This window comes from Neodiprion fabricii, chromosome 2 (genome assembly GCF_021155785.1).
Source record: "Neodiprion fabricii isolate iyNeoFabr1 chromosome 2, iyNeoFabr1.1, whole genome shotgun sequence".
NCBI classification, from domain to species: Eukaryota; Metazoa; Arthropoda; class Insecta; order Hymenoptera; family Diprionidae; genus Neodiprion; species Neodiprion fabricii.
This window is the reverse complement of record NC_060240.1, coordinates 22,840,616-22,865,593: the sequence shown is the minus strand read 5'-3', so window position 1 is coordinate 22,865,593 and position 24,978 is coordinate 22,840,616. Positions and strand designations below refer to the sequence as shown.

The window sequence follows — 24,978 nt, the reverse complement described above, 5'->3', positions numbered from 1 at the left end:
GTGCGTTTCATCCTCGGCTATAATACTTGTAGGAAATACTTATGTCAGAGCTAATGACAACACGTGCACATGCTTAACTCAACCCAAATTTGGAACGGAGCTCGGATCACACGCGTGAAGATGATTCACCTAATTAAAATCGTACAATTATGCAATCACATTCACGTGTTCATTACACGATAAGTGAACTTTCGGGGATGCGTTCGCTCTTCAATTCGTCAGTATAATACATAATATTATTGTAAGATTTGTAAGTACAACTATCAACAATACGGTTCGAGGGCACAAAAATGTATTTCGTCGTAACGTCGAAACGCCGTAATAAAAGCATCATTCTCTATGAATTGCATCTTGTCATCATTGACTGTTTCAACCAACGAAAATTTAATCATACAACAAACACAGTCACGAACTTCAAACTCAAAAATCTATTTCCTTACCGCATAGTTGATGTAGAATAGTCTCATTCGCGATCCTACATTCGATCAGATGCAGCATGAGACGTGATTTTTTTGATGCACCGTAAACTCGATTTAATCCTTTCATTCATGCTGGGACGCTCAGCGTCCCACCTTTTTTTTTGCTGCTTTTTTATTTATTAAACTACGTTTTTGGTAATAACTGCCGAGTTTCTTGGTTCCACATATCTTCTTAGTCTAAAGAAAATATTAAATATGTTTATTTATTTACCTCAAAAATAGCACATGTAAAAAAATGGTCGAAATTTTTACTTTTCCACGACAAAACGCATTTTCTGCTAACCTACCATGAAAATCCGAATGCCAATTGTTAAACAAATTTAATATATACAAAAAACTGTTGCAAAATTTTTCACAATTTTTCTTCTAGTTCTTCTTGTTTGTCCGTCATACTGGATCCACAATTTTGAATGTTCGAATTTCGAGTTCAGATTCGAAATCAGCAACCCCAAAAGTCCATGTATGCAAAATTTCTAGTGAATCATATGTAGGGAAAATGTACGCATGGAAGGGTCAAACCTTTTCAAAGTACTATAGACAAAGTGTAATCCGTTCAAAGATGTTTAGTACGTATAAGACTACTATAAGACTACAGACCATTAACCAAAAAGTTTTAAAATTCCGAAAGTGGCTTTTTCGTTTCTTAAATCTTATCACCGAAAGTCAATCATCATGCTTAAGTTTTCAGCCTTTAAGGAAAGGAGGTAACCACGCTATTGCAATGGTTGTTTCAGATATCTAAATAGCTGCTATTGACATGGGAAAATCTGCAAATAATCGACGATTACACAGCTAAAAGATAGTTTTATGTTTATTTTATGCTTCGCAATTATTGGAAAATGATTAGGTATTATAGTTCGCTTTATACTCAAAAATTATGTTTATATGTAATTATAGGCGTTCAACACTGTTAAAGGTTCTCAGAATAACTAAATGCCACACTTTGCAATCAGCCATTACGATAAAATCTTACAGTTAAATGGAAAACACGTTACTTTGGAAATAATAAACTCGACGAATGCAGCAAATTATCTTTGTAAGAGACTCCTCAGTTATTATTATATATTCGAAGTTTCCACCAAATGAATGAAGGTTATTTTTATAATTGAAAGATAATGCACGTATCGGCAGACAGAGCGAAAAATATTGTTTCATCTGCTGTGCCTTTTTGGACAAAAAAATTAAAACCGACAAAAAATGTTGTTTATTATGGCTTCGAAGTAGCGAACGCATTGTATAATAATAACACACAAATATTTAATCCTATCTATTTAATCCAATTAAAATGTCGCTCTGTTGATAATCGGGATTGTATCCGATTCGAGTCGAATCATCTTTGTATCGGGTTTTTTAGTTATGGATACACGTAATTATTATGGAGTCCAGAATTCTCAAAGAAATATCAAGACAGTTAAAATTTCCACAGGGATATAGAAGGCAAAGATATTGTTCCAACTTGTCTCATATTCAGTCAACAAAGCGAAAAACGTTACAAGCGTTATAATTGTCAATTTGAAAAAACGTTTACAATTCCGCGCACAATCAATATTTCCAAAGGATCTTCAAGACCTGTACTGCTGAACATGATGCTCCGCAGAAATAACCCTTTTTTCGAACCATGCAAGCTATTTCGAAGAACAGAGATCGCTCCGTTTTTTCATCAATGTTATCCAATTATTCACCATAGCTAAACAACCTATATTTTCATGAATAAGTAGTATTCTGAATGGTGAAAGCGAGGAAAATCTGTCGATGCCAAACCATTTAATTATAATGTTTACTTGTTAGTCATTAAAAAAAAAAAAAAGAAAAAAATGGTGGTGGAGGTGGAAGATTTTCGGCTGAAAAACATAGTTTTAGCATTTTAATTTCAAAATCGCAAATTTTATGCGATTTTTTGGCTCTTGTGATAAAAAATACGGTTCGAAACTCGTACAGCTAAGCTTTTTGCCTTATTCATACTCGTAACGAAATGTACTCACAAATAAGATCACAAAGGTTTGTCAGACCCGATCACATTCTGCTAATTCGAACGTTTGAGTTTGGTTTAAATAATTGTTGCTTTAAATAATTGTTGCTTTAATAGAGCCTGCGACATCAAAAGAATTAGGAACAAACTATTTTACTAACAAGGAAGTGTCTTTCGTTGTCCGATTTTGATTTTGCTAATTTTTTAGCATTCTATTCTCCAGCGAAATTTAAGAGGTATGTATTTTTGCACGAGCGGAAAAAGTTTTTGGGCGCTGAAATCATGCTCAAACTGAGAATACGAAAGGGATATTTCTAAAGTTTCGTATAATCGCAGTTGAGAAAATTCATTGGGCCCGAATATAACATAATCTTGGTCGTGAGTAAATAAAAATATATGCGGCTTTACATGGGAGGCTTAAAATTCATGAAAATTATAGGGTTGTAAATTCATAAAATTGACACAACAAAAAAAACTACTGCTCACATTTTCATCGGACCAACTGCAATTTGAAGAGCGAAAAACATAGTAGAAATGTATCTTTCGGATTTCCAAAAAAGTGCATCTAAAGGGTGACATACCCCTGCACATTAATATACACTGAACGAAGTGGTATCACGTCATCATTTTCCCTCATGTCCTTGCTAATTTATTCGTACAGTTGTACTTAAAAATAGTTCAATACTAAAATCATTTAAATAACATTCACCTGATTTTTTTCTCTCTAAATATCATCCCCTCTCGTCTTGTTGACAACAATTATTACCGCACTTTTAAAACTTCCTGAAATTCTGAGAGTATTAGAAATTATTTGGCTCGAGTTTGATTACGAAATTCTAAAATTTACCTGAACAGATGAATCTACCAAAATGCATTGCGTAATACCAAAAAAAAATACTTGAAAAAAAATGTTCCTCATATATTTTAATTTGAAGTGTTCTATTAATAAATTATGGCACGAATTTGCGTTTAAGAAATAATATCATTAAGCTAATATATTTTCTTGTAGAAAATCTATGTCTTTTTTTTTAAATCGACATTCACTTATATTCAATGATTCGCGAAAATTTCTGCATTTCTTCCCAATTTAACGCGCCAAATTTTTCAAAACATGTTTTCGCCTGAATGTCTATATAACATGTAAAGCAATTCAGTCGATTACGGCGTGTAAGGCAAAACAAAAGAAAAAACGAGATTGAAAAGTACGAGCAGATTGCCCTGAGAAATAAGAATGACCAAAAATAATCGATTTTCGATTAGGTAGATCATTTTTTCCCGATAAATCGAGTATAATCGATTATTTGTTAAACTCAATTAATCGACCGACTCGATCATTTTCCTACACAAGCGGTTTTTGTTTTTTACTACCATGAACGATGCAATACATTATCACTTTATGTGATTAGAGTATTAATTATTATCATTGTCTTACTTACTAAGTACCTATTTGATATAATAAGTGAAAGATAAACAAATATTTTTATCTGAAATTGAAAAATATTCTGAATGAAACTATAAATCATCAAAAAAAACTTTTCCGTTATTAAGAGTACGTACTGAAATTTACGAAATTTTGGTTTCATATGCACCGTTTCAAAAAAATACGCAATGATCAATTAATCAATTCATTTTCGCCGATTTAATCGAGTCGTGTTCGATTATTTTTTTGGACCGATCAATTGATGCATCGATTATTTTTAGCTTATTGGCCATCACTATTAGGAAGTCCCATACTGCTACTGTGCAGCCGCACAAAAAGACGGTTCTTTTCACAGCTGTTTGTGGAGTGTAGAAAATACACGTACGTAGTGACAACAAAGTTATTTACAATTACTCAACGCTAAATGTCACACGTTGACGAATAGCTCGTGAGAAGCGACCATGACTGGCAGATTAATTACCAAAACTGAGATATAGCTTCGTCAGAGACCTAATCCTTTTCACATTTAAGTGCCAGGATTTCAGCGAGATTGCAAATATATTCTTTGATCGTCCGACCTTAGGATTGACCTAGAATTGCTCACCGGACTCGTAGTGCCGTTCTCGTGGCGAATTTGAAATCATATTGAATTAATCTCGAGCGGAGCCTTGAGCAACTATCGAAATCAATGATGCCATAACGCATATGTGTTACATATGTACGTACGTCTCTACGCACACGTATACAAACATATACATGATATAACTTGGCATATGTAGCAGACATTTGGAAATATATACAACGCCTGAGGCGTTGATAATTGCGATAAAACGTACGCAACGTAGTGTATGAAAAAAGAGAGAAATCAAAGAAATTGAAGAATGTGTCTGACGTGTTGTGAAATAGTTACTTCAAGAACACTCACATAACAACTCAACATTATTTAAAAATTATATTTTTTATCACATAGAATGTTAGTTTTCCTAGTTTTTCTTATGCTTATTATTTTATTATTATTATTATTATTATTATTATTATTATTATTATTATTATTATTATAATCATCATTGTTATGAAAGCAATAATCGCTACCATATGGATGTAAAACCATATCTTTAAATGAGCCTTGATTTTGACGCTTTATCGGTCAAGATCTGTTCCGTTCCTATCATTTTTTTTTCCTCTTCAAAAGCTGGAACAACCTTCCTTTCCTGCGAGTATGAATGTATTACATTATATATGGTGTGTGTGTGTGTGTGTGTGTTCCATGTCAAGTACGAAGTATGTTTATCGTTCGAACTTTTCTTTTTTTTTTTTGTAGTACACTTTCTATAAACTTTTCAAACCAGAAGTCAACAACCTTGTTTTACCCTAGTCTTCGTTCAAGGTTGAAGTAGACAGGTTATAATATCATTATAGTCATACAAATGTATTAGCAATAAAATCTACGTGTCCACCACACGTGGAGAATGTTCTTAATGTGTATTACATTTGTAAATAAGTTGTGTTATACGGAAATGTTTTCCGTAGCTGATACAGCATTTTTATCGGCAAACCATATTTCCATAGCACTTTGAATGCAAGATTCAGATACGTGAAATACAAACAGATAGCAAGATTTTTATTTTCTACGATATCGAATTCACATACCAATTTTAAAAATGTGTAAAGTATTGAAACCGGTTTATTAACCGTGAATCATAATAGATTACATTTTTCGCATCATTAACGTATTCCATACCTACACTCCGGTCCAAAAAACAGTTATTTCAAAATTGTTTCAAGAATTACTTATTTTCACAGGTAACAACTGTTTGCTATAAAAATTCCATTTCACGTTCAATTCCAACAAACTTGAGTTGCTCTGTTGGTCCGTATCTGTAAAACGAGAAATACATCGGTATAGTTAACTAAATAAAGCAACCTTTGGTCGCTAACAATCAATATTTACTTACGGCATTATTTTAATTCTCCTAATATTCAATAAGTCTTATTACTATTAGAAAATATTTTTACAGTCACGGGCACAGAAATTATTTCTTTCCTTATTCTGTGCCTCGCTCTGTGATTTAACAAATCATTTCTCACCTGTAATCAAAGAATAATTCTTCGCCAGGCTGTATAGCTCTCTTCGCAAAGATTCCAATTCTATGATCACCATTGACCATCATAACTTTGGCATAACAGTTTGGATTTATGGAATGATTCGCAAATCGTATTTTGTTCCCTTTCCGAGTTGCATCTACTACGAAATCTGCTCAAAAAAATATAATATATAATTTTTATTCGTCCACACCAAAAGAAGTTGTCATCAATTTGATTAAGAATATCAATTATTCAACTTGTAATATGGTTAGCATCTATTTTTTGGTAAATCAAAACTTTTCCATGCAAACTTTAGACTCTTTTAAATTAAATACCGTTATTGAGATTGAAGAGAAAGCTGCACATGTATTTGTCGTAGACTTTTCCTCGCCTATCAGCTTCATCTTGACTTATTATTTCACCACAATATTCTGATATGAACTCATTCTTAGCAGCAGATTCTTTCAAAAATATTCCCCAACCAGCAACATCCGAAGGTGCCATCAAGAGATGCTTGTCTGAAAATATAAAAAAGTTTTTTCATAGTATACTTCCATTGGGCTAAATGTTTTTAGTTAAAATCTCAAGTTTTACGAGATTCTGCTGATTTTCCTTTCGAATGTAATATACCATATCGTTCTGGGCTTAAGTAACGGTTTTTGGTGCTGGATATGACTAAAAAAATCAAAAAAAAGAATAGGTGGACATAACAACCAATGCCACAAAAATTAAGATTTAGAATGAGAAATCAATTTACATTCAAGGTTGATTTGTTTTAATATCAGTATGGTACGTTTATGTCATTCAACAAAATCTATTGTAATTCGAATATTGAATTCAAAATTGAAATCATCTCGAAGTCTTCAGAGATCATTTGTTTAAATGGAAGTATTTTACCCTTGAAGATCTGGAAACGCCAGTTATTTTGTAATAGCTGTAACATGTTTTGACAGAGATTTTGATGAATTTTGTATGCTATTAACAACATATAGTAATAAAATTCAAGTTTCCAAAAATCTTCAAGTTTTCCTCACCACTTTTACTTAAAATTAATTATCGTTATAAAATTGATTCAACCTCGAGGGGATACAATTTTTTTTTTAATCTATAGTTTATTTGCAGATTCTAGAAAATTCTGAAGTAATTCTGATAATGATTGTAGTATTCTATTCTTGCTTTTTGCTTCTATTATTTGCTCGATTGCTGCACAAATATTTCAAGCAGAATAATCATGTGAGAGTGTAACTTTTGCATTAAATCTTGACTACCAAATTAAGTATGTTTTAATGAACTTACGTAATCCGCGTTGAACACTAACATTTTTGCAGGAAATTTTAGTGATGTGGAATTGATCTGCACCACAAGTCTGGCATAAATCAGGATCACACTCTCTGACTGCCAAATAGCAGGGACATTGCTTGGTATTGCATTGTGCTTTACATCTGCATCCAGGGAATCTATTCTGACAATCGCTGCTACACTGACAGAATTTTTCACAAAAATTTTGAGCCTGGATGCAAGGGCATGAATTATCGCACTGACGTCCTGGATGATCACATGGAGCAAAATTATGCACATGATTTGCACCTAAAAACGCATAATTTGAAATAATATCATTCGATTAAAAAATATTTTAGAAATACAATAATAAGTTACGATACAAGTGCGCGAAGTACATGATTCTTACGCGAAGATCACGGACGCGCATGCGTATCGTATACTATTTTTTGTAACACCTGTAATGGGAAGTTCAACTCGAGAAAATTGTAAACGTGGTACTCTAATCTGAACATAGACGTGTTGTTACAACACAGTGGATGCGATCGTAGTCAAGACTCGTCCCATCCAATGGTGCTACTTAGACTTCATTTGATCAGATTAGTGTGCGAGAATAAACATTACCTAACAGTTATGAAACTCTTCGGGAATCGCTCGCTTCGCGCACCCCCTATAGTACATGAAATCGAACTTCCCATGAAGGTGTTACAAGCATTCTTTTTTAATCATAGCATCTCTACACGATTTCTCTTCATTTGTCTACAACTTTTTAAAAATCTTTTATCATTTCCCAAAAATTTTCATAGGTAAAATTCAAAAGAGTTGAATAAATCTATTTATTCGATGAAATTAGATTGAGAAATCGAGTATGAGATCAAAATGTGCTTCGAAAATTTTTATAACTAAGATGCCTGCCAATTTAAGCAGCTTCCTAGAGCAGAAATTTCAGTTACAACGTACTAATTACTTCATTTACTTAATTTAAATTACTCGACTCCATTGATATCTTAGCTTCCGAGTGCAAAACATAATCTTTAATCACATGTATTAAGTATTCAATTAATTCAAATACTGATTTTAGGATTATTAAACATGATACAGTAAAAATGCGGTAACAACGTTGCATTTTGAAGCCTTTTTTGCTTCATTGGAAAACACGTCATGGTCTCTATATCTACATTTGGGAAAAAAATAAAATTCCGTGGGTATAGCATTCGGATTAAATTCCAAACATGAATATAGGATTCAGATTACTACAAACTAGAAAAAACTGTTTTGAAAACATTAAAGACTAAGACTGCTCATAATTTCAATACATGTGGATAGCTGTAGCGCAAGAAATATAGCATTCAACATTTGAAAATTCAACTAAAAATTGCATACCAGAATCTTTTTTCAACTGAATTTTCCTGCAGTGCATTGACCAGAGGCGATGTTTCTTCTTCTTCTTTCGAGGTGGTGTGAAATCTTTGAGACTTTCAACAGCTGGGATATCAGAGGCTTCCTTTTGTGCAAATCGATACACCTGCTGGCATGTTTTAGTCAACATAATTTGAGCCAACGCGCATGGATTACCAGGAAATGCTTTATGCAATCCTCGAAACAAGCTCTGTTCCGAACCTGTCCAAGAAAACTCGTTTTGCTGTTCAGATGCTTTATCAAAGCCCAACAGCGTGAATGGTGTTTGATTTTCAGGCTGCACTTGATTTTCAGATATCGAAGGTTTTGCTTCCTTGTTCAAGTTTTGTTTAAAATCTAGTAAAATTGCAATGAATGGAGGCATTAAGAACTGGTCGTTAATCAGAATTAAAATAGAATTCATCTTTTATTTTGGTATTTCTTACCTTGGCAACTTCCCCCTTGGCTGTATTTATTGCTATCATTACTGTCCTCACTGCTGGCTTCATTGCCCGAATCAACGCTTGCTTGCTTTCTAACTTTTCTGGGACCACCCCTCTTTTCATCTCCTTCTTCATCTTTCACATTTGCAGCTTGAGCCGCTAACTTTTCTTTCATACCTTCCTGAAATAATCAATATACTTGTAGATCGGTAGTTCTCAGTTTGTGTATAGTATTAAAGAATACCAAAAAATTAAATGAAATACAATTTCTTGAATCAGTAACTGAGATATAAAATTCCCTTGTATCGACGTATCATTCAAGTATTAAAATAATTGAGCTCCCAAAATTTAACATCAATCAGTAAAATAATTTGTAAAAGGGATTTTTTCCCAATCTAATAACTATAAGTGACATGCAAGTGAATGCAATCATTTTGCAAACTGATTCAAGTTCGGTCAACAGGTTAAAGAAATCGTCTGTTTTGTTATCAACACAAGACGTGATTGATGGATAATTGAGATACATGAACATGATATTTACCAAATGCATGTAACATTCAGATCCACAGGGTTCTGCAAATGGCTTCAGATCAGGCCCCTTCCTTTTTTGCAAATTCGGCCCGGGATGACAAACTTGAAGTCCTAACAAGAAAATAAATTTGTTTCAATCATTCAAAGTATAGAAACGACGATGATCTAGAAGAACGGATGTAATCGATAGTGAAGATGGGTTGTGAGTGATATGAATTTCATGACTCCAGTGACGATGCCTGTAGTGAACAAAAAAAAAAGCATTTGACAAATATTTTCTTGTATTTAATGGAAGTTTACCTTGCGGGGAGATTCCCTTGGCTGCTGTATCAAATAAGGAATTATAAATTCTGTCATTATTGAGTGTAAAAATATAGATTAATATATAAATATATATTATAGGATGGATTCTTTTGAAATTATGCAGGCTCCTACGAAATTCCGAAGCATCAAAAAATAAATTGTATAATTCTTTGATACATTTGAAGACTTTCTTAGAAAAAAATTACCATGAATAGTGCAGCTATTCAAATTTTACCCATATATACATGTCATTTTTTCGAAATTATAAGTTACAACCTGATATCCGTAGTTTACATTTCATGGACACTTAAAAAATTTTTATTCTAATACGATCGGCTAATAATCAGTGGAGATTCTTACAATAATATTAAAAAAATGCACATAAATTTTCTCAAAAATATCATTTTCTGTCTTGAAAAATTTGACGATTTATACGGCATAAGAAAACCTATAGTTTTACTGAGTTTCAATATGCTGAATTGCTTTATAATAGAAATATATACTTTTTCAAATAATACGAATTAACAGCCATCATAATATTGAAATAAAATTTTGAAGTTTAAAAATGTTAGTTTTTGCAACAATTTTGAATACATGAGCGTGTTGTGAGAAATTTATTCTGAAAAAGACATGAAATATCAAATTCTTTAAGGGTGTCAGAGAATTATTTACTTTACTTTCAGGTGATTTAGGATTGCGTTCTCTAGGAGCCTACATGATTTCATATGGATCCCAACCAATAAGGACACAAAACTAGTCATTTAATTTTTATAATCTTGCCACCAAAATTTCGGAGATATCATAATTTACTTTGTGAAAAGCAACACATTGTGTAAACAATGTATTGTGACTTGCTCAAAGTAATGTCATATTGTTATTAGCATTATCATTTTTCTTGCAAGCATTTACCCGTACTGAACGATTTAGGCATTTCAACAGCATTTCACAGATCTATGAGAGAGCGGAAAATATATACAAAATCTTGCAAAGCTTTTCAGAAGCTTATCATATGTGAGCTTAGATATTCGCGAATATCAGTGAAACAATGACATGCAAGACAAACTCAAACTTTTACAAGGCAAGGAAATTTAAGCTAAAGAAAAAAAGCAGATAAAAAATTTTGGCTATCGTCAATGGCTCTGTTCGAATTGTCAAAAATAATATAGTCAGTTGATTAAAAAAAAAAATATTCAAACATTTTCTGGGCTGTCTCCTGTGGAAAAGTTAAATATTTTATATTATGAACTTAAATTTTTGTTGATAAACTCTCAGCTGATCAATAAACTATTCCGATATCCCCTTGTGAGAAAAAGTTTTTAGATTTTTTTCGCGCACATTCGATGTAGCCAACCGCTCTGTTCAAAATATTTAAAAACTGAAAATCAGTTTGTTTTTATGAAATGGAAGTAAATAATATTGAATAATACAAGCATCTGAGATACAATCAAGACTTTGCAAACATATTGAATTTTTATAAAAAAAATGTTGAACTAGAATTTGAAATTAAAAAAATTATGTACTGCACAGATCCTCCAAGATCGTTATATACTTACGATGCAGAAAACAATCATATTTAAAACACCTTCTACAAAATAACGTATGAAAGGAATGCATTGTTTGTTCTCTAGGAACGCTTTTAGCATTAACACCATCTATGTTCGGCGTACATTCTGGAGGTAATGCATTTGGATCAGATCTTTCAGTAAGCTCAATGTACTTTTCTCGTAGTTCCTCAGGTCTACCTTTGTCAGGAAACATGCTTGATATAGCCTGTAAATATATTAAGGAAACATATTTCCATACATACACAGATTTCTGTTCAAACTGAATCTCAGGACAGATGAAACTGACTTCTGCAATGCTAAACACTTTTTACTTCAATTTACTAATTTTCAACTATAAAATAGTTTCGAAACTTGTTTCATAATACTTTAAGAATGCAGTCGACCTAATATCAAATAATAATCAAAATGGAAGTATAACATTCTTTCAAAAAATGTTTGAAGATTTCAACTTCAGATATGTCATGAGAAACTCGTTCAAACAACTATTTATGGCCAAGTTTTGATAGCCTGGATTAATAACTTTAAAGATTAGAGGTTTACATCTACAACTTTTGTCAGTTAAGATCTAGCAATAAACACACAGCCCAACCATTCAATCAGTATATCTGCAACATGCTAGAACTGATGGTGAAAAAAAAATTTCAATCAATTCTCTGACTAGTGTTTACTACCGGGAAGATATATAATTTTCTAAGGAATAAAGCTGAATTACGGCTGAATTTTTTTGATAATACTCATACATTTATACTACTAACCACATCCATTATTCTACAAGATTATTCATTATTTTTATTTATCATATTTTTTTGCGGATAAGCAGCATTTAGCATTCTCAATTTGTTCTGAGAAACAATCTATTATTGAATCTTAGTGATCGGTCAATTATGTAAACGTATTTTTAGTTAACGTTTCGACCCGGATATGGGCCACGAAACGTTAACTAAAAATACGTTTACATAATTGACCGATCACCAAGATTCAATAATAGATTATATACGAGGTCGAGAATTCCTACTCATCTGAGAAACAATTGTTTTACGTCATTTGGGATATTAAATAGCTCACGTTGAATATGTGCATAGAAGGAAAAGGTGTAGTCCGAGATTCCTTGTCCCTAGAATCTTTTGAATCCTCGTCAATTTTTTCCAATTTCACTTCAATTTTCATACATTCCAACTCTGTTATATCGCAATCATCATCTTTTGAACTTTCCTTATCTTTTGTGGATTCTTTACATTTCTTAGGTGGTTCCTTATCTCTGTCGTCTTTCTCATATAGCATCAGAGCATTTACCAAGTCAACAAATATAGAGTCATCCATAAAACCAGACTCTCGATCACCGTGAACCTAAAATATTCATGAATTCATAAAATTCATAGAACATTGATCAATTGGTAAAATGATACATTTTAGGATTGTTGTACTTGAAATTCCTTGAAAAAATTGCCTTTGCATGACCTTTAAATCCAAAAATTCAATCCCAATTATTCTTGTAAATTAGTATAATCATTATTTTGCACTAAAATTCTGCACTTCTCTCTGATTTTTGAGCTTTGGAAGACTCACAACTCGCAAGCAAAGCTTGACCTTACATAATATAGATAAAATCTGACACATATAATAAATTTAAAATCTTTTCTTTCACAATTTTCAATTTTTTTTAGACTCTCTTCTTCTAATGCGCAATATGATGCATTATCTGTACATTTTATTATTGATTAGAATTGCCACATTGCATTGTTATAAAAAGCTTAGATGATCGTAAACAAATGTCTAAGAATTGATTTGTACTTTAAAATGATTACCTTGCCATCATAATTTTTTATCAACTCTTCAATAAATGTACCATCTTGATCAAGTATTTCGTCACCCATATATGGAATATTGTGTAAAACCGTCTCATCTTCAACCATAAAATTTTGTTGGATCGGCGCCCAAGTATACATAGTCGGTATAGGAGTTACAGCATTTATTATTTTTACTGGACACGTTTGAATATCACCGTCGGAGCTTGAAACCTCTGCTTTCTTCATACATGAAACATGAGGTGGAACCTCTTGCATGGCCAGCCATAGAGCCTTTCCATCTGCCCACCGTTTCTGCTCTATGACGAGCAGCTCTATCGAGAAGGCAAAAAAAATATCAGGTTCATTGTTCAAATATTTCAACAATTAAAGCTAGGATTCCGATGTTTGTTAGCTAAAAGTAATTTCCAAACAAATTAAAAGATTTACGAATAGAATATGTCAATCGACAATAATAAAGACTAATTATTGTCGTGTAACAAAAATTGATTCAAAATGAAAAGTTTGTTTACCTGTCATAATTTTGCGATTCTGATTCCATGCTATTTTCACTTCATCTGCGCGCTTGTAACGTTTCAATTGTCGCAAGCGCATATACTCCGACTTTACACGTTTCTTCCACTCAGCCGAGACTTTAGCTTTCGACATTTCATTCACTTCTGGACACCTGATCAAAGATCGTGTTGCAAACGACTGCTATTTCGTCTTCTTCATAGAGAATTAGCTGCTACCTATCAGCCACGGAGTTGTAGCAAGTAGACAAAACTCTGCGATGAAACTTGTCCCCAGTTTTAAGGTAGCGTAAGAATTATCTGAATGCGGTTAAAGCGCCTCCTACGGACAAAAGTGAAATTGTACAAAAAGAAGGGCGGCGATGGCGGCGATCATCACCTATAAACCTCAATGCTATAAACATACTCTGTAAAATCCACCATTTGAAGTAAGTGAAAACCCGTAAAAACCAGTAAAGACCGAGTGATTGCTTTACCAACCTCAACCGACATTAAATCCGAGTAAAAGGTGGCAAAGGGTAAATCCATAGATGGTCTTGAACTGTCTAATCTAGGGACCTTGCCCGATGCCCCTTCCGTCTTTTTGGAAACTCCCGCAAGAAAGGGCTCCGCTTGGAGGCTGCGTCCATAAATCCGTGCAGATAATTGAGGTAAAAGCACGTCACGATCCATGTTTATATAAATATACATAGTCAATTCCTACCAAGTTCACTTCGGAACTTTACGATGACAGCAATGCTTTGGATAAAATCTAAAACTGCTAAACGATAAATTTTCAAGGACGATTTTTTCGTATGCTCTTCAATAGAGATCGGACTCCTGTTCTCTGGTCTCCATGGCTCGGGCGGTAAGCTGCAGGTTGATGTTCTCTATTGACAACGCAATCGACTGGTGCGTTCCGATATTAATTTCCAGTGCTGTCGACAATCTTTTATCTCTTTTGCGCTGCGGTGTTCGGGAGTAGCTCTGCCTCTGTCCTAAGAAATTTTTTAGCCCTGTCAGCTAATTTCAGAACGCACCCTCAGGGTGCTATTTCATGAGCAGTAAAAGGCAGCAGTGGTTTAGTAACTTACTAGTTTTCACTAGCATCAGTCTTGTAATTATACGCAGCAGCAGCGCTGCTCATGAAATAGGTCGTGGCTTCTTGTGATCTTGTGGCTTGTCGCTCCAGAAACTAGGTTTGTTCGTGCTAGTTACACTCTACACTCACGAGTGTAAAAAGAACTAGGGTAGTGTACTAGGGATTGCTGGGAAGTGTACGTCGGCTTCTTGACTGTAGTTAAGATAGCGCGAACGCAATAGTGCAGAAAAGTGGGGACAAGAAAATGGCGCACGTTACGAACAGTCGTTTTGGAACGAAGTTCCTTATCGCTCGTTCACCGTAGGGGCTAGGCGGAAAAAAACGACACCAAAAAACCGACACTTTTTGGCTATAGTGCTCGTTTGCTATAGTGCGCGCGATCTCCCTCTCTCTCTCTCTCTCTATTCCAGCGTGTGCGCGCGCTCTCTCTCTCTGTCTCAGCGCTTGGGGTGGGAGACGGCAGCAGCGGTCTCTCTCACTCACAGCGCACGACTATACTTCGCCCCTCTTTCTCTCTCACAGCGTACGTCTATACTTTGCCTCTCTTTCTTTCTCATAGCTTTCCCACTTTCTCTCTCTCTCTCTCACACAGCGCTCGGAAAGAAAACAAGCGGCATCAGTATAGCGTCTCTTTGTAGCGTAAGGAACTTCGTTCGTACCGGCTGTCCCATGACAGCTCTCATGTTTTTTTTTTCTCGAAACACTTATTAATACAACAAATTAGTAAATAAGATAAAGCATTTTTGGAATTTGTTGAAGAAATCTTTCATACCTTATGTTTTAAGTATAGCGTTATCAAATTGAATGTTGTTTTTTGGTAAAATACTGTACTGCTTTGTTCTGATTTAGAGTGAGGTTATGGGTTTGTTGTCACTCGTGAGTTCTAAGGTATATCGCATCACAGTTCACTAACGTGGTGGAAAAACCTGTAGCATTCATGCCAATTGAACCATTTACACTTTTTACACTTTTTACACTTGGTCTAGACCGAATGTAAAAAGTGTACACAAAGGCCGTGTTCGAAAATTGACTGACAGTACTGTCTGCAATCTTTCATCTCTTTTGCGCTTCCAAGTTCATGTATAGCTCCGACTCTGCCCTAGGGAATTTTCAGTACTGTCAGTCAATTTACGAACACGGTCAAACTGTAACGCAAGTCTAGTGACATTTGTAAAACGAACAGCGCCATCCGACGTCACGTTCACTAAAGCGAACGCGCAAGTGTACACTCCCCACGAAAGTGTAGAAAGTGTAGCAGTACGAACAAACCTACTGAACTGCGAGCAGCAGAAACTTGCGCCGGAAGTGATAGGGGAAAACTGCTGCTGCTGCTGCTTTTTACTGCTCATGAAATAGCACCCTTAATGAACAGCTCTGCTGCTGCGTCAAACTAGTAGACGGGTTTTTGTAACATCTAGTAAGTTACTAAACTCTTGCTGCTCTTTGCTGCCCATGACATCCCACCTTAAGGGGGAAAATTGACCTTACAAATTCAATTTCCATATGTGTAAATACCACACCACACTTAAGTATTTATACGGTTTGAAGTACGGGCGGGTACGAATGCAGGTTTGGAAACAACCCCAAATTTTCGACGGCGGGGGATCAAGTTCCTATTTTGAAGCTAAATTGGTAGTTCTATCAACAGCCACCCAGTCGTCATGTAGACAGGGGTATTGTATGCTATATTCAAGTATTTTGATGTTTCACAATGAAGAATTTACCTCTCCCACCGCCTGCGGTTTCCAGACCTGTATACAAAACCGTGCATCGTAGTCTGTAGTTCTGGGTTTCGCTCAACTGTTTTGATTCCAATCAAGGCCGTAGTTTCTCCGTTAGAAATATATGCCATCAATGATTACAATGTAATACTACATACTCAACAGAAAAATCAATTATGCAACAATAGGTGAGTTAATTAATGACTATATTTTATGTTATTACCCTGACTTATAATATTCAGCTTTATTCACGACTTGGCCACCTTATCTACGTTCGCAACACTATTCTCCACTCTTCGAATTCAGGGGATGACTGTTCTTTGATAAGCTGTAAAACTAATAATTGTTTATTACGAATCAGCCGTATCTTTGCCGCTGCGTAATACTTGGAAACCTTCATTCAATCAGCTTGACATTATAAAATAGAACTACTTGTTTCATTATCAGCACTACACATATGTATGTATGCACATATAATTTTATTCTTGCATCAATTCTACAGCAAATGAAACGGCAAATGCTGATTTCATTCGTCAAATTGTGCTGAATCACTGAAAACTCTCTCAACAATTTCTGTAACTCAACTTTCAAGTTCTTGGTTACTTTCCGCATATTCTGGAATACCAATGTGACTCGATACTTCAATAGAAACAAGCTTATATACAAGTAGGCACTTTTATCATAACTGTATTTATGCCAAAGCAACTGCTTTCTAGTACACTTGAGATTCATGCAATTAGTTGTTTCCAATTTGTAATAATACCTGAAAATTGACGCAAGGCTTGTACAATAGTCTCACAGTGGCCTTTCCTTGGCAATGATTTCAATCATTCAACACACATTTCTTTATCTCTGATACGAAAGGTGATTGCAAATTCACCTTATCCAATTTTATCGTGACAGAAGACATTGATGCAGATAACTATTATCAGAGGACTTATATTAATCACTCGTTGCAAAAATTTCATGAAGCTTTCCTGTCTTAACGCATATAAATTAATGACAATTTTTACCAGCTACTTGTGAATAATTTATATATGAGTTTGTTCATAATCTTTTTTATAACATTGACCGGTGTAATAAACTATTCAGAGAATATAAGACCAATATGCCTTTCATCACTAATTACGAAGAGAAATACAGTTTAAATCAAAGAAAATCAAGGTTTGGATCTTCAGTGCGATATCAGCTTCTGTTATTTATCTCTGATGCACGTAAAATTGAAAATAACCTTCTGCTCAGACTATGTCACTGTGTGTGGTAGGGGCAATTATTTACCTATTTCGATATACAAACTTTAAATAGGTATGTTGATGCAATAATTGTTGATGCCGGTGTTGAAACACTTTAGCTTCAAACTTTCTCAATCTCATTAGACAGGCTGTGTTGTGGCAAGTTCGGAAACTCGTCACCCTACAAAATTTCAATACTTTATCTGTAAATTCCATGTTGTCCATGTCCTTATTGGTCACAGTAAAGAATTGTACCTATGGGTAGAATTTTTTTTTTATTGTGTGAAGGTTAGCATTTGATGTTGTGAGTGCCTCTTGTGAATATCCATAACATGGATTTGTTTTGAATCACAAATTAACGTTTCTTTGTGAATTTTCCTAAATTAGTGGATGCTCCATAAGCCTTGGGACATTTTGTTTACTCAATCTATGAAACTTGCTAAGAAGAACAACTTATTAATATTCGGTAATTTTTATTATTGATCTTAATTTTATAGCCTCGTCACTTTATCAGAACATCATAGTTGACCGATTGGCTGTTCTAGCAAACTTTGTAAAATTGTTTATCAATATTGTATGATTTCGCAGTTTTTTCATTACCTATGTCCTCAAGTACTATAATTTCCTGGCTTGGTAAATGGATCTATTAAAGTTGTAAGCATTATTTTATGAAATTTTATTTACTCCCTGAAAACTTTAAACAAAATTATGTTTCTTACTTATCCTTGCAGATAGTAATTTTTTTTTTTTACTATCCAATTCTACGACTAGTTTAGAAGTGTAGTGAAAACAATTGAAAAGTTATGTTTGAACTCCATCTTGAAAGGCAACCTACTGGATTCACCGAAGTTTATAAATTCAGCATTCATGTTATTTATCCACAGCATATTATAATTTCGTGCAATTATTATATCATTATATTTTGCTGGTTAAGCATATCACTAGGATACACCTTAACAGTATTATTTCCAGCTCTCATCACTGGTTTAGCATCAGTAATTATTTTACTTGCGTTATACGATTAAGAACTATTTGTCATTGTTGAGACTAGAATTCAGATAAAGATACAGAAAATTGAATTCCATTATAATGATTCACAAATGTATTGTAAAATTGCGAAAAAATTTGCAACTGCGATTTCATTATCACAAATCAGGGTTATCATCTGAGGAATGAGATAAAGTTCACATTGTTGTTACAATTATTCATAATAAACATGATGTGAGATGAAATAAATTGTAATTGAATGCATTGATAAGATATGACAATGAATGCTATCTTGCTAGATGCATGCAGTGGTAACGTGTATCAGTCTGTTGTCAGGTGCACAGAATTTCGAACATGTGTTGAACAAGAAAAATTCCGCTTATTTGATAAATTTAACAGTAAAATTTTTCAACCCGTCATAGTTATCATGTCTGAGTTAGTGTAGAGCTCAAGTCCGTCACTTCTCGAAAATTAGACAGTGGTCACACTTGATAACATATTACCTTGTAAAACGATTAAGTAATCTTATCTAATTTAAAAAAGCCAAGAAGTTTAAAACACAAATAGATTGAAATAGTGATAATTTTGGCATTGTTAATACACGCTTTGTATACGTCTAGTGAAAAGAAAATTTCAATATTGTGGCTTCAATTTATTGCTTTGCAAAAATGGCACTTTTCCTACATCTTGAAAATAAATGTTTGAACCAAAAACTTCAGCTTGAATAGCTGTCTAGATATTAATTGCAAGTAATACACATAAATTTCCGGTCGATCAAGGTAATCAAGGTGCCACTAATACCGAATTTTGAAATTAAATTTCTGTGGATTGGAAGAAACTTTGTAAGCGATTGAAAAATATGAAATGGTAAAATGATTGCTAAATATTGCATTGATATTTTAATTTATTATTGGAATTTTAGATGTGCTTCAAAATTAATGCCTATAGGAAAAAAAATTATCAGCTTCACATTAAATGGTCCAATATAATTATTGTTTGTGTAATAGTTAATGTTGCCAGTGAGATTATTCCGTATTTTCTCAGTCCGAAAAATGAACTCTAATCTTTTTTATGTTGCAGGTTGAAAATTGAATGTATGTCTTCGACAAAACGCACATATTAGAAGTATATAATAGAAAATGGGGGTCTTGGCGTCATTGAAGCGATCCTCGGTGGTTCACCTGATGTTTGCTATCACATTTTTTACATCTGGACTGATTATTAATCTATTCCAATGTATATTGTACATTGGTTTACGTCCATTCTCAAAATACCTGTACCGAAAACTGAATTACTATCTGTGCTACTCGTTTTACTCTCGTAAGTTTTTTTTATCTACAGATGTTTGACAATTTACATAGAACCCGTCAGTCCCAGAAATATATTTATACTGAAGATTTTTTATCAAAGTTTGAAATTTTATTATTATGTTGAAAAAGCTTGTTTCAAAATTAGGGTAGTCACTATCTTTACAAAATTAATGATCGTTTACTTTTTTTGAATTATTAATATTTTTAGTCTCAAATTGCTTCTTAACACTTTGTGGCACAGCGTCTCATATGTGAGACACCTTTTTTAAAACAGTTATTTAAGATTTATATTCAATTTTTGAGATATCGCCGTAATATTTTATTTATTTTTTTTGCTTAACTTGACTACCAAGATGTCAAGGTTGATGTTTTAAGAGGGAATATGATGATTCTGCTAATATAGTGAGCGCTATAAATAAACAAAGTGTTGAAAATACCTCTTTTTACATAATAAATGTCATTGTGGCAAAGTTACGGGCACTAGAAAAGTAGAACTCTGTAATCTTGGGTTTATGAGGTTGCTAAAAACGAATCCGATGTCAAAATTCGAAAATTCAAAATAATGGATTCAATATGGTGGACTGAAAATATAAAAATTGATACTATTCATTCATATGAGATCTGCTATTTTTAATTTTCTAAATTTCTCCGCATTTTTTAAATCAGAGAACTCGAGAACCCTTATATACCTGGTTTCAAGAAATTTGACTGCAAGGACAAATGTATGCTGCAAAGGGTTAATTAAATTTGAGAATCGTTAGAATCAAAATATATAATCATATATGACAGAATGCTGTAATACTGATCACAATTCCATCCAACCATCCATTCATTTTCAGCTTTACCTTCACTTACGAAAGAATCAATTATTAACAGATGTATAATTTCAATCATATTAAGTTTCGGAAGTCACGGTTAGTTATTTCTGTATATTCTATAACAAAGGTTTAAGCAACCGAATTTTTCAAAACAATTTTTTAAATTGTAGGCTGGCTGGACCATAAGTTATTATATACATTTAACTATACGGACTTGTAGAAACGATACTCTCTCAGTCCGGTGTGGCGTACGCTAGCCTTGCCCTAGGCTGGCGCACCCGGCTGGCGGTCTCCCATCTGCGCTCTGATTAGTGAATTTCAATCGGCTCTAACTCTCGACCTGTTTCTTTAAAAAAAAAATTGCCAAGAATAGTTTTAGTTTCATTTTTTTACACGGACCACCTTGTATATTGACACTGTAAGACATTTGGCTGTATACAAATGGATAAATGAATGTATAATTATACACACAAAGAAAGTAGTGGTTCTTTCAGAAAAGAATAGCACAGGAATTATTTGAGTACTCGTAATATTGAGTCGTTACTTTTAATCTTACAGAATTAGTATTCATGGCTGAATGGTGGTCGGGTACAGATGTCATATGTTATATAAACAAGGAAGAGTTTGACAAATATTACGGCAATGAACACGGATACTTACTAATGAACCATAGTTATGAAATCGACTGGTTAGTGGGCTGGATGTTCTGTGAACGTATTCAAATGCTAGGGGTAAGCTGAGAATTGGAACCTTGACAGTAATGATGTACTCACATAAAATAATACAACTTTGTTAAATATTTAGTTTGTAAATTTGAAGATTTTTTATTTTTCTAATTTTCTAAATAGCTAAATTAGTAGAAAAATAATTAGTAACAAAATGAATATGCATGTAAATTCGATTGCAGAACTGTAAAGCCTATGCAAAAAAGTCAATTCAGTATATTCCTACACTGGGATGGGCTTGGAAATTTGCGGAAAGTGTATTCTTAGAAAGGAGTTGGGAAAAGGACAAAGAAACTATAGGTGAACAAATTAGAGAATTAGCCGATTATCCGGATACGATGTGGGTGAGTCGAGCCATTTTGAAACATACAATGTCAATAACTCTCAGAATATAATCTAAAATTCTTCAATTAGTTTGCAATTTCGTTGACGATTGTTTAATATTTACAGCTATTGTTGTATGCAGAAGGGACACGTTTCACCCCAGAGAAACATGAAGCTAGCCAAAAATTTGCACATGAAAAGGGGCTACCAGTATTAAAACACCATTTAACCCCACGCACAAAAGGATTTACAGCAAGTCTTCCACATTTAAGAGGGAAAGTGGGTGCTATCTATGACATTCAGTTGGCATTCAAGCCAACAGAAGTAGTTAAGCCAACTATGACAAATCTTCTTCTAGGAGAGAAAGTAGAAGCTCATATGTACATAAATAGGATTCCGCTCGCTGAAGTTCCCGAAGGGGATGAAGCCGCTGCGGCTTGGCTACACCAGATCTATCAGAAAAAGGTAAGTCACGTGCCACGATAAGTATTTGCATTACTCTATTCAGAACCCAGTTTTCAAGTGATTTCAATTGTATTATGGGTTATTTTTTTATAAACGTCTCGTTCTATAGTAGAAGAAAATTATTGTACTTACACCGGAAAATAGATATCAGATTGTCATTTTAATTTCATATTTCGAAACCTTGCTAACCATTTATGATAATTTTTTGTGTGTGAGTGTGATAAACTTATTGGCCGACGATAACTCGAAAACGCATAAATTGATAGCATTGGGATTTGGACTGCTAATTTAGGTACACCACACATGGAATTCGGTATGTTTTGGATAAAATCTGTCTAGCCATTTCAGAGTTACTTGTAGAAAGGAAAATTTATTTTGAACAAGCTATAGTCAACACACCTGCCGCTCCCACTCCCTCCTGTCGCGTGTATGTGCGTTTTACTTCATTATCATCAAAATGATTATATTTGGAGTAAACGGGATTAGCTTGAAGTTCTACAACTGGTTTTTATGTGCCAGGTGATTTTTATTTGTTTTTTATTTATCAAATAATATAACGCCAATTCACATCCAAAAAATGACCACCAATGAAAAGAATTCTTATTTACTTGTTATTTAATTAAAGTCACGTGCTGTATTTATAGCATGGCAGAATTGTCGCATATGAATTATATTAGGTTGAAATTTGTAACGTTGTCGTAATAATACATTTTTAGAAAAAATCGTGATGTTAAAACTTTGGGATTGTTTGACATTCAGTAAACCATGAGAAAGCTAAAGATATGTTGTATTTGAAAAACTTAACATGTTTGAAGTGATTGTAAAGTAGTAAACTACTGATTTTTTTTTCCAATGTTCGTTATGTGATGTTACTAACTTTAACTTTGTCATTTTGTTAGATTTTTATGAATATTTTAACAGGTATGATGACTAATGCGTTTGTTTATCAATTTTTTGTTTAATAGGATCGAATGGCAGAGAGTTTTATGCAAACAGGGGACTTCTTCGCCACAAGCGGGGTACCGCCAACAGGGTCCTTCAAGCTGGAAAGGAGATATTACTCTCTCATAAATACCACTTTCTGGGCTATTGTTGTACTTGTTCCCATGTTGTACTATCTTGTCAACCTTCTACTATCTGGGTCTACAGTATACTTTTTCATCGGAGTAGGGATCATCCTATTGTGTAAGTTATTCTCCTTTTACACCAACCAACAAAGTTCTAAATTTTCCGCTAGATTAATTAAATATCTGATGTATTGATTTGCAGTTTTCCTGCTGATGTATAAAACAATTGGAATGTCTGAGATAAGCAAAAGTTCGTCATACGGATCCGCGGAAAGTAAGAAGCCTCAGTGAGCACACAAATAGACAGTTCTTGTTTTTGGATCGAACAAGCCAGAACAAAACAGAGAAACAAAATATATATAAATAAAATATAAGAAGTTATTAAGATATATTTGCCAGTTGAGAATAGATAATTATATTGATAGTAGTTTAAAAAGATGCGGGGAAACAAAGAGCGGCGCCACCCTCCTTTCTGCGATCAGTGAGTGGCGAACTTCAGATCACAGACTATTGAAAACAAAAGCAGGTACAGCACTTGAAACAAGCAATCGAGCTGGTCAAACCAACTTGAAAGAGAAATAAAAGGATGACGCTTATTTCCTATGCCTTTCTCCGCTTCTCTTCGAACTCTTAACAATACTATACCACAATAATAATGAAATTTCGAGCAATTAATTTGTGAACAGCGATATAACAATTTGATACCTGTTGGAATTGGATTATTATAGCACGTATTATAAATATGTATCCAATACATATATGTATGTATAGCATAATATGCAGAATTTTTAGCTTCTATCTCCTCACTCGAATATATCAGTCCTGCTGACAAAACTCCGGCATGGTATTTCCAAAAATGAAACTGATTAAGTTAATTGCAAGGGATTTGACTGAACAGATATTTTTTTCCTTTTATTTACTAATATTGTACAGGCGATCGAAATCCACGAGAGACGTATTATAACATTCTTTGTAATATCAATGAAAACAAAATTGACGAAAAGAGGAGAGAAATTTTTAGAATAACACAAATATGAGACTGAGGACCCGAAAGATACAGGATTATAACAATCTGTTCTACTCATTCTATGCACCCCCTAAAAATATGCAATTTTTGGTTGGATATGACTGGCATTTGTTTAGCAATGAACAAAATACTTACGGCGAGAGATTGTAATCAGAGAAGCATAAATTTTTGGTATAGACTACTGATATTAATATAACAATATTCATATTATAGATACTGGTTAAGAGGTAGATGTGTTTGTGTTTAGATTTCTTTTTTAAACCATTGACTGTTATGGTTAAATAAACAGCTTTTCAATCACACCTTTATAAATATTTATGTCAGATAAATAATCTTGATTTAACGAAAAAAGTTATGATTATTTTTTTCTATGAACATACTTAATATATGAATGTTTGAAACGCAGGCATTATTGAAATCTAGGACGATTTTT

The 24,978-nt window shown here is 33.7% G+C and overlaps 2 protein-coding genes across 6 annotated transcripts; one reads left to right on the top strand and one right to left on the bottom strand.

Moving 5' to 3' along the window:
• Window positions 1-5,113: 5,113 nt before the first annotated feature.
• Window positions 5,114-14,011, bottom strand: LOC124175319 (histone-lysine N-methyltransferase E(z)). Of its 3 annotated transcripts, none has more exons than XM_046555429.1 (12): window positions 13,789-14,011; window positions 13,277-13,590; window positions 12,537-12,818; window positions 11,460-11,676; window positions 9,904-9,927; window positions 9,614-9,714; window positions 9,076-9,253; window positions 8,615-8,986; window positions 7,250-7,540; window positions 6,289-6,471; window positions 5,957-6,122; window positions 5,114-5,746 (listed from the first exon to the last, which is right to left on the bottom strand). In XM_046555429.1, the coding sequence occupies exons 1-12, from the start codon at window positions 13,922-13,924 to the stop codon at window positions 5,686-5,688; spliced, it is 2,325 nt and encodes a 774-aa protein (XP_046411385.1). In that variant the 5' UTR covers window positions 13,925-14,011; the 3' UTR covers window positions 5,114-5,685. The 3 variants fall into 3 exon arrangements, with proteins under 3 accessions (XP_046411385.1, XP_046411386.1, XP_046411387.1); XM_046555430.1 differs by having other exon boundaries at window positions 9,904-9,924; XM_046555431.1 differs by lacking the exon at window positions 9,904-9,927.
• A 2,557-nt stretch (window positions 14,012-16,568) lies between these two features.
• LOC124176873 (1-acyl-sn-glycerol-3-phosphate acyltransferase gamma-like) lies at window positions 16,569-24,845 on the top strand. 3 transcript variants are annotated; one of them, XM_046558683.1, is made up of 7 exons: window positions 16,569-16,778; window positions 19,890-20,129; window positions 21,496-21,668; window positions 21,845-22,006; window positions 22,113-22,451; window positions 23,417-23,636; window positions 23,721-24,845. In XM_046558683.1, exons 2-7 carry the CDS (start codon window positions 19,949-19,951, stop codon window positions 23,807-23,809), a joined length of 1,164 nt encoding a protein of 387 aa, XP_046414639.1. In that variant the 5' UTR covers window positions 16,569-16,778; window positions 19,890-19,948; the 3' UTR covers window positions 23,810-24,845. The 3 variants fall into 3 exon arrangements, with proteins under 3 accessions (XP_046414639.1, XP_046414641.1, XP_046414640.1); XM_046558684.1 differs by lacking the exon at window positions 16,569-16,778 and adding an exon at window positions 19,403-19,676; XM_046558685.1 differs by lacking the exon at window positions 19,890-20,129.
• The last annotated feature ends 133 nt before the right edge of the window (window positions 24,846-24,978 follow it).

Bases quoted from the DNA above. Each gene is read 5' to 3' on its own strand.
- LOC124175319 (XM_046555429.1), bottom strand. From the start codon at position 13,924: ATGTCGAAAGCTAAAGTCTCGGCTGAGTGGAAGAAACGTGTAAAGTCG. The intron at 12,819-13,276 runs GTAATCATTTTA...TGAATATTTTAG, and splicing joins TAAAAAATTATGATGGCAAG to GTTCACGGTGATCGAGAGTC. The intron at 6,472-7,249 runs GTAAGTTCATTA...TTATATTTTCAG, and splicing joins TAGTGTTCAACGCGGATTAC to ACAAGCATCTCTTGATGGCA.
- LOC124176873 (XM_046558683.1), top strand. From the start codon at position 19,949: ATGGGGGTCTTGGCGTCATTGAAGCGATCCTCGGTGGTTCACCTGATG. The intron at 20,130-21,495 runs GTAAGTTTTTTT...TTAATCTTACAG, and splicing joins GTGCTACTCGTTTTACTCTC to AATTAGTATTCATGGCTGAA. The intron at 23,637-23,720 runs GTAAGTTATTCT...ATTGATTTGCAG, and splicing joins AGTAGGGATCATCCTATTGT to TTTTCCTGCTGATGTATAAA.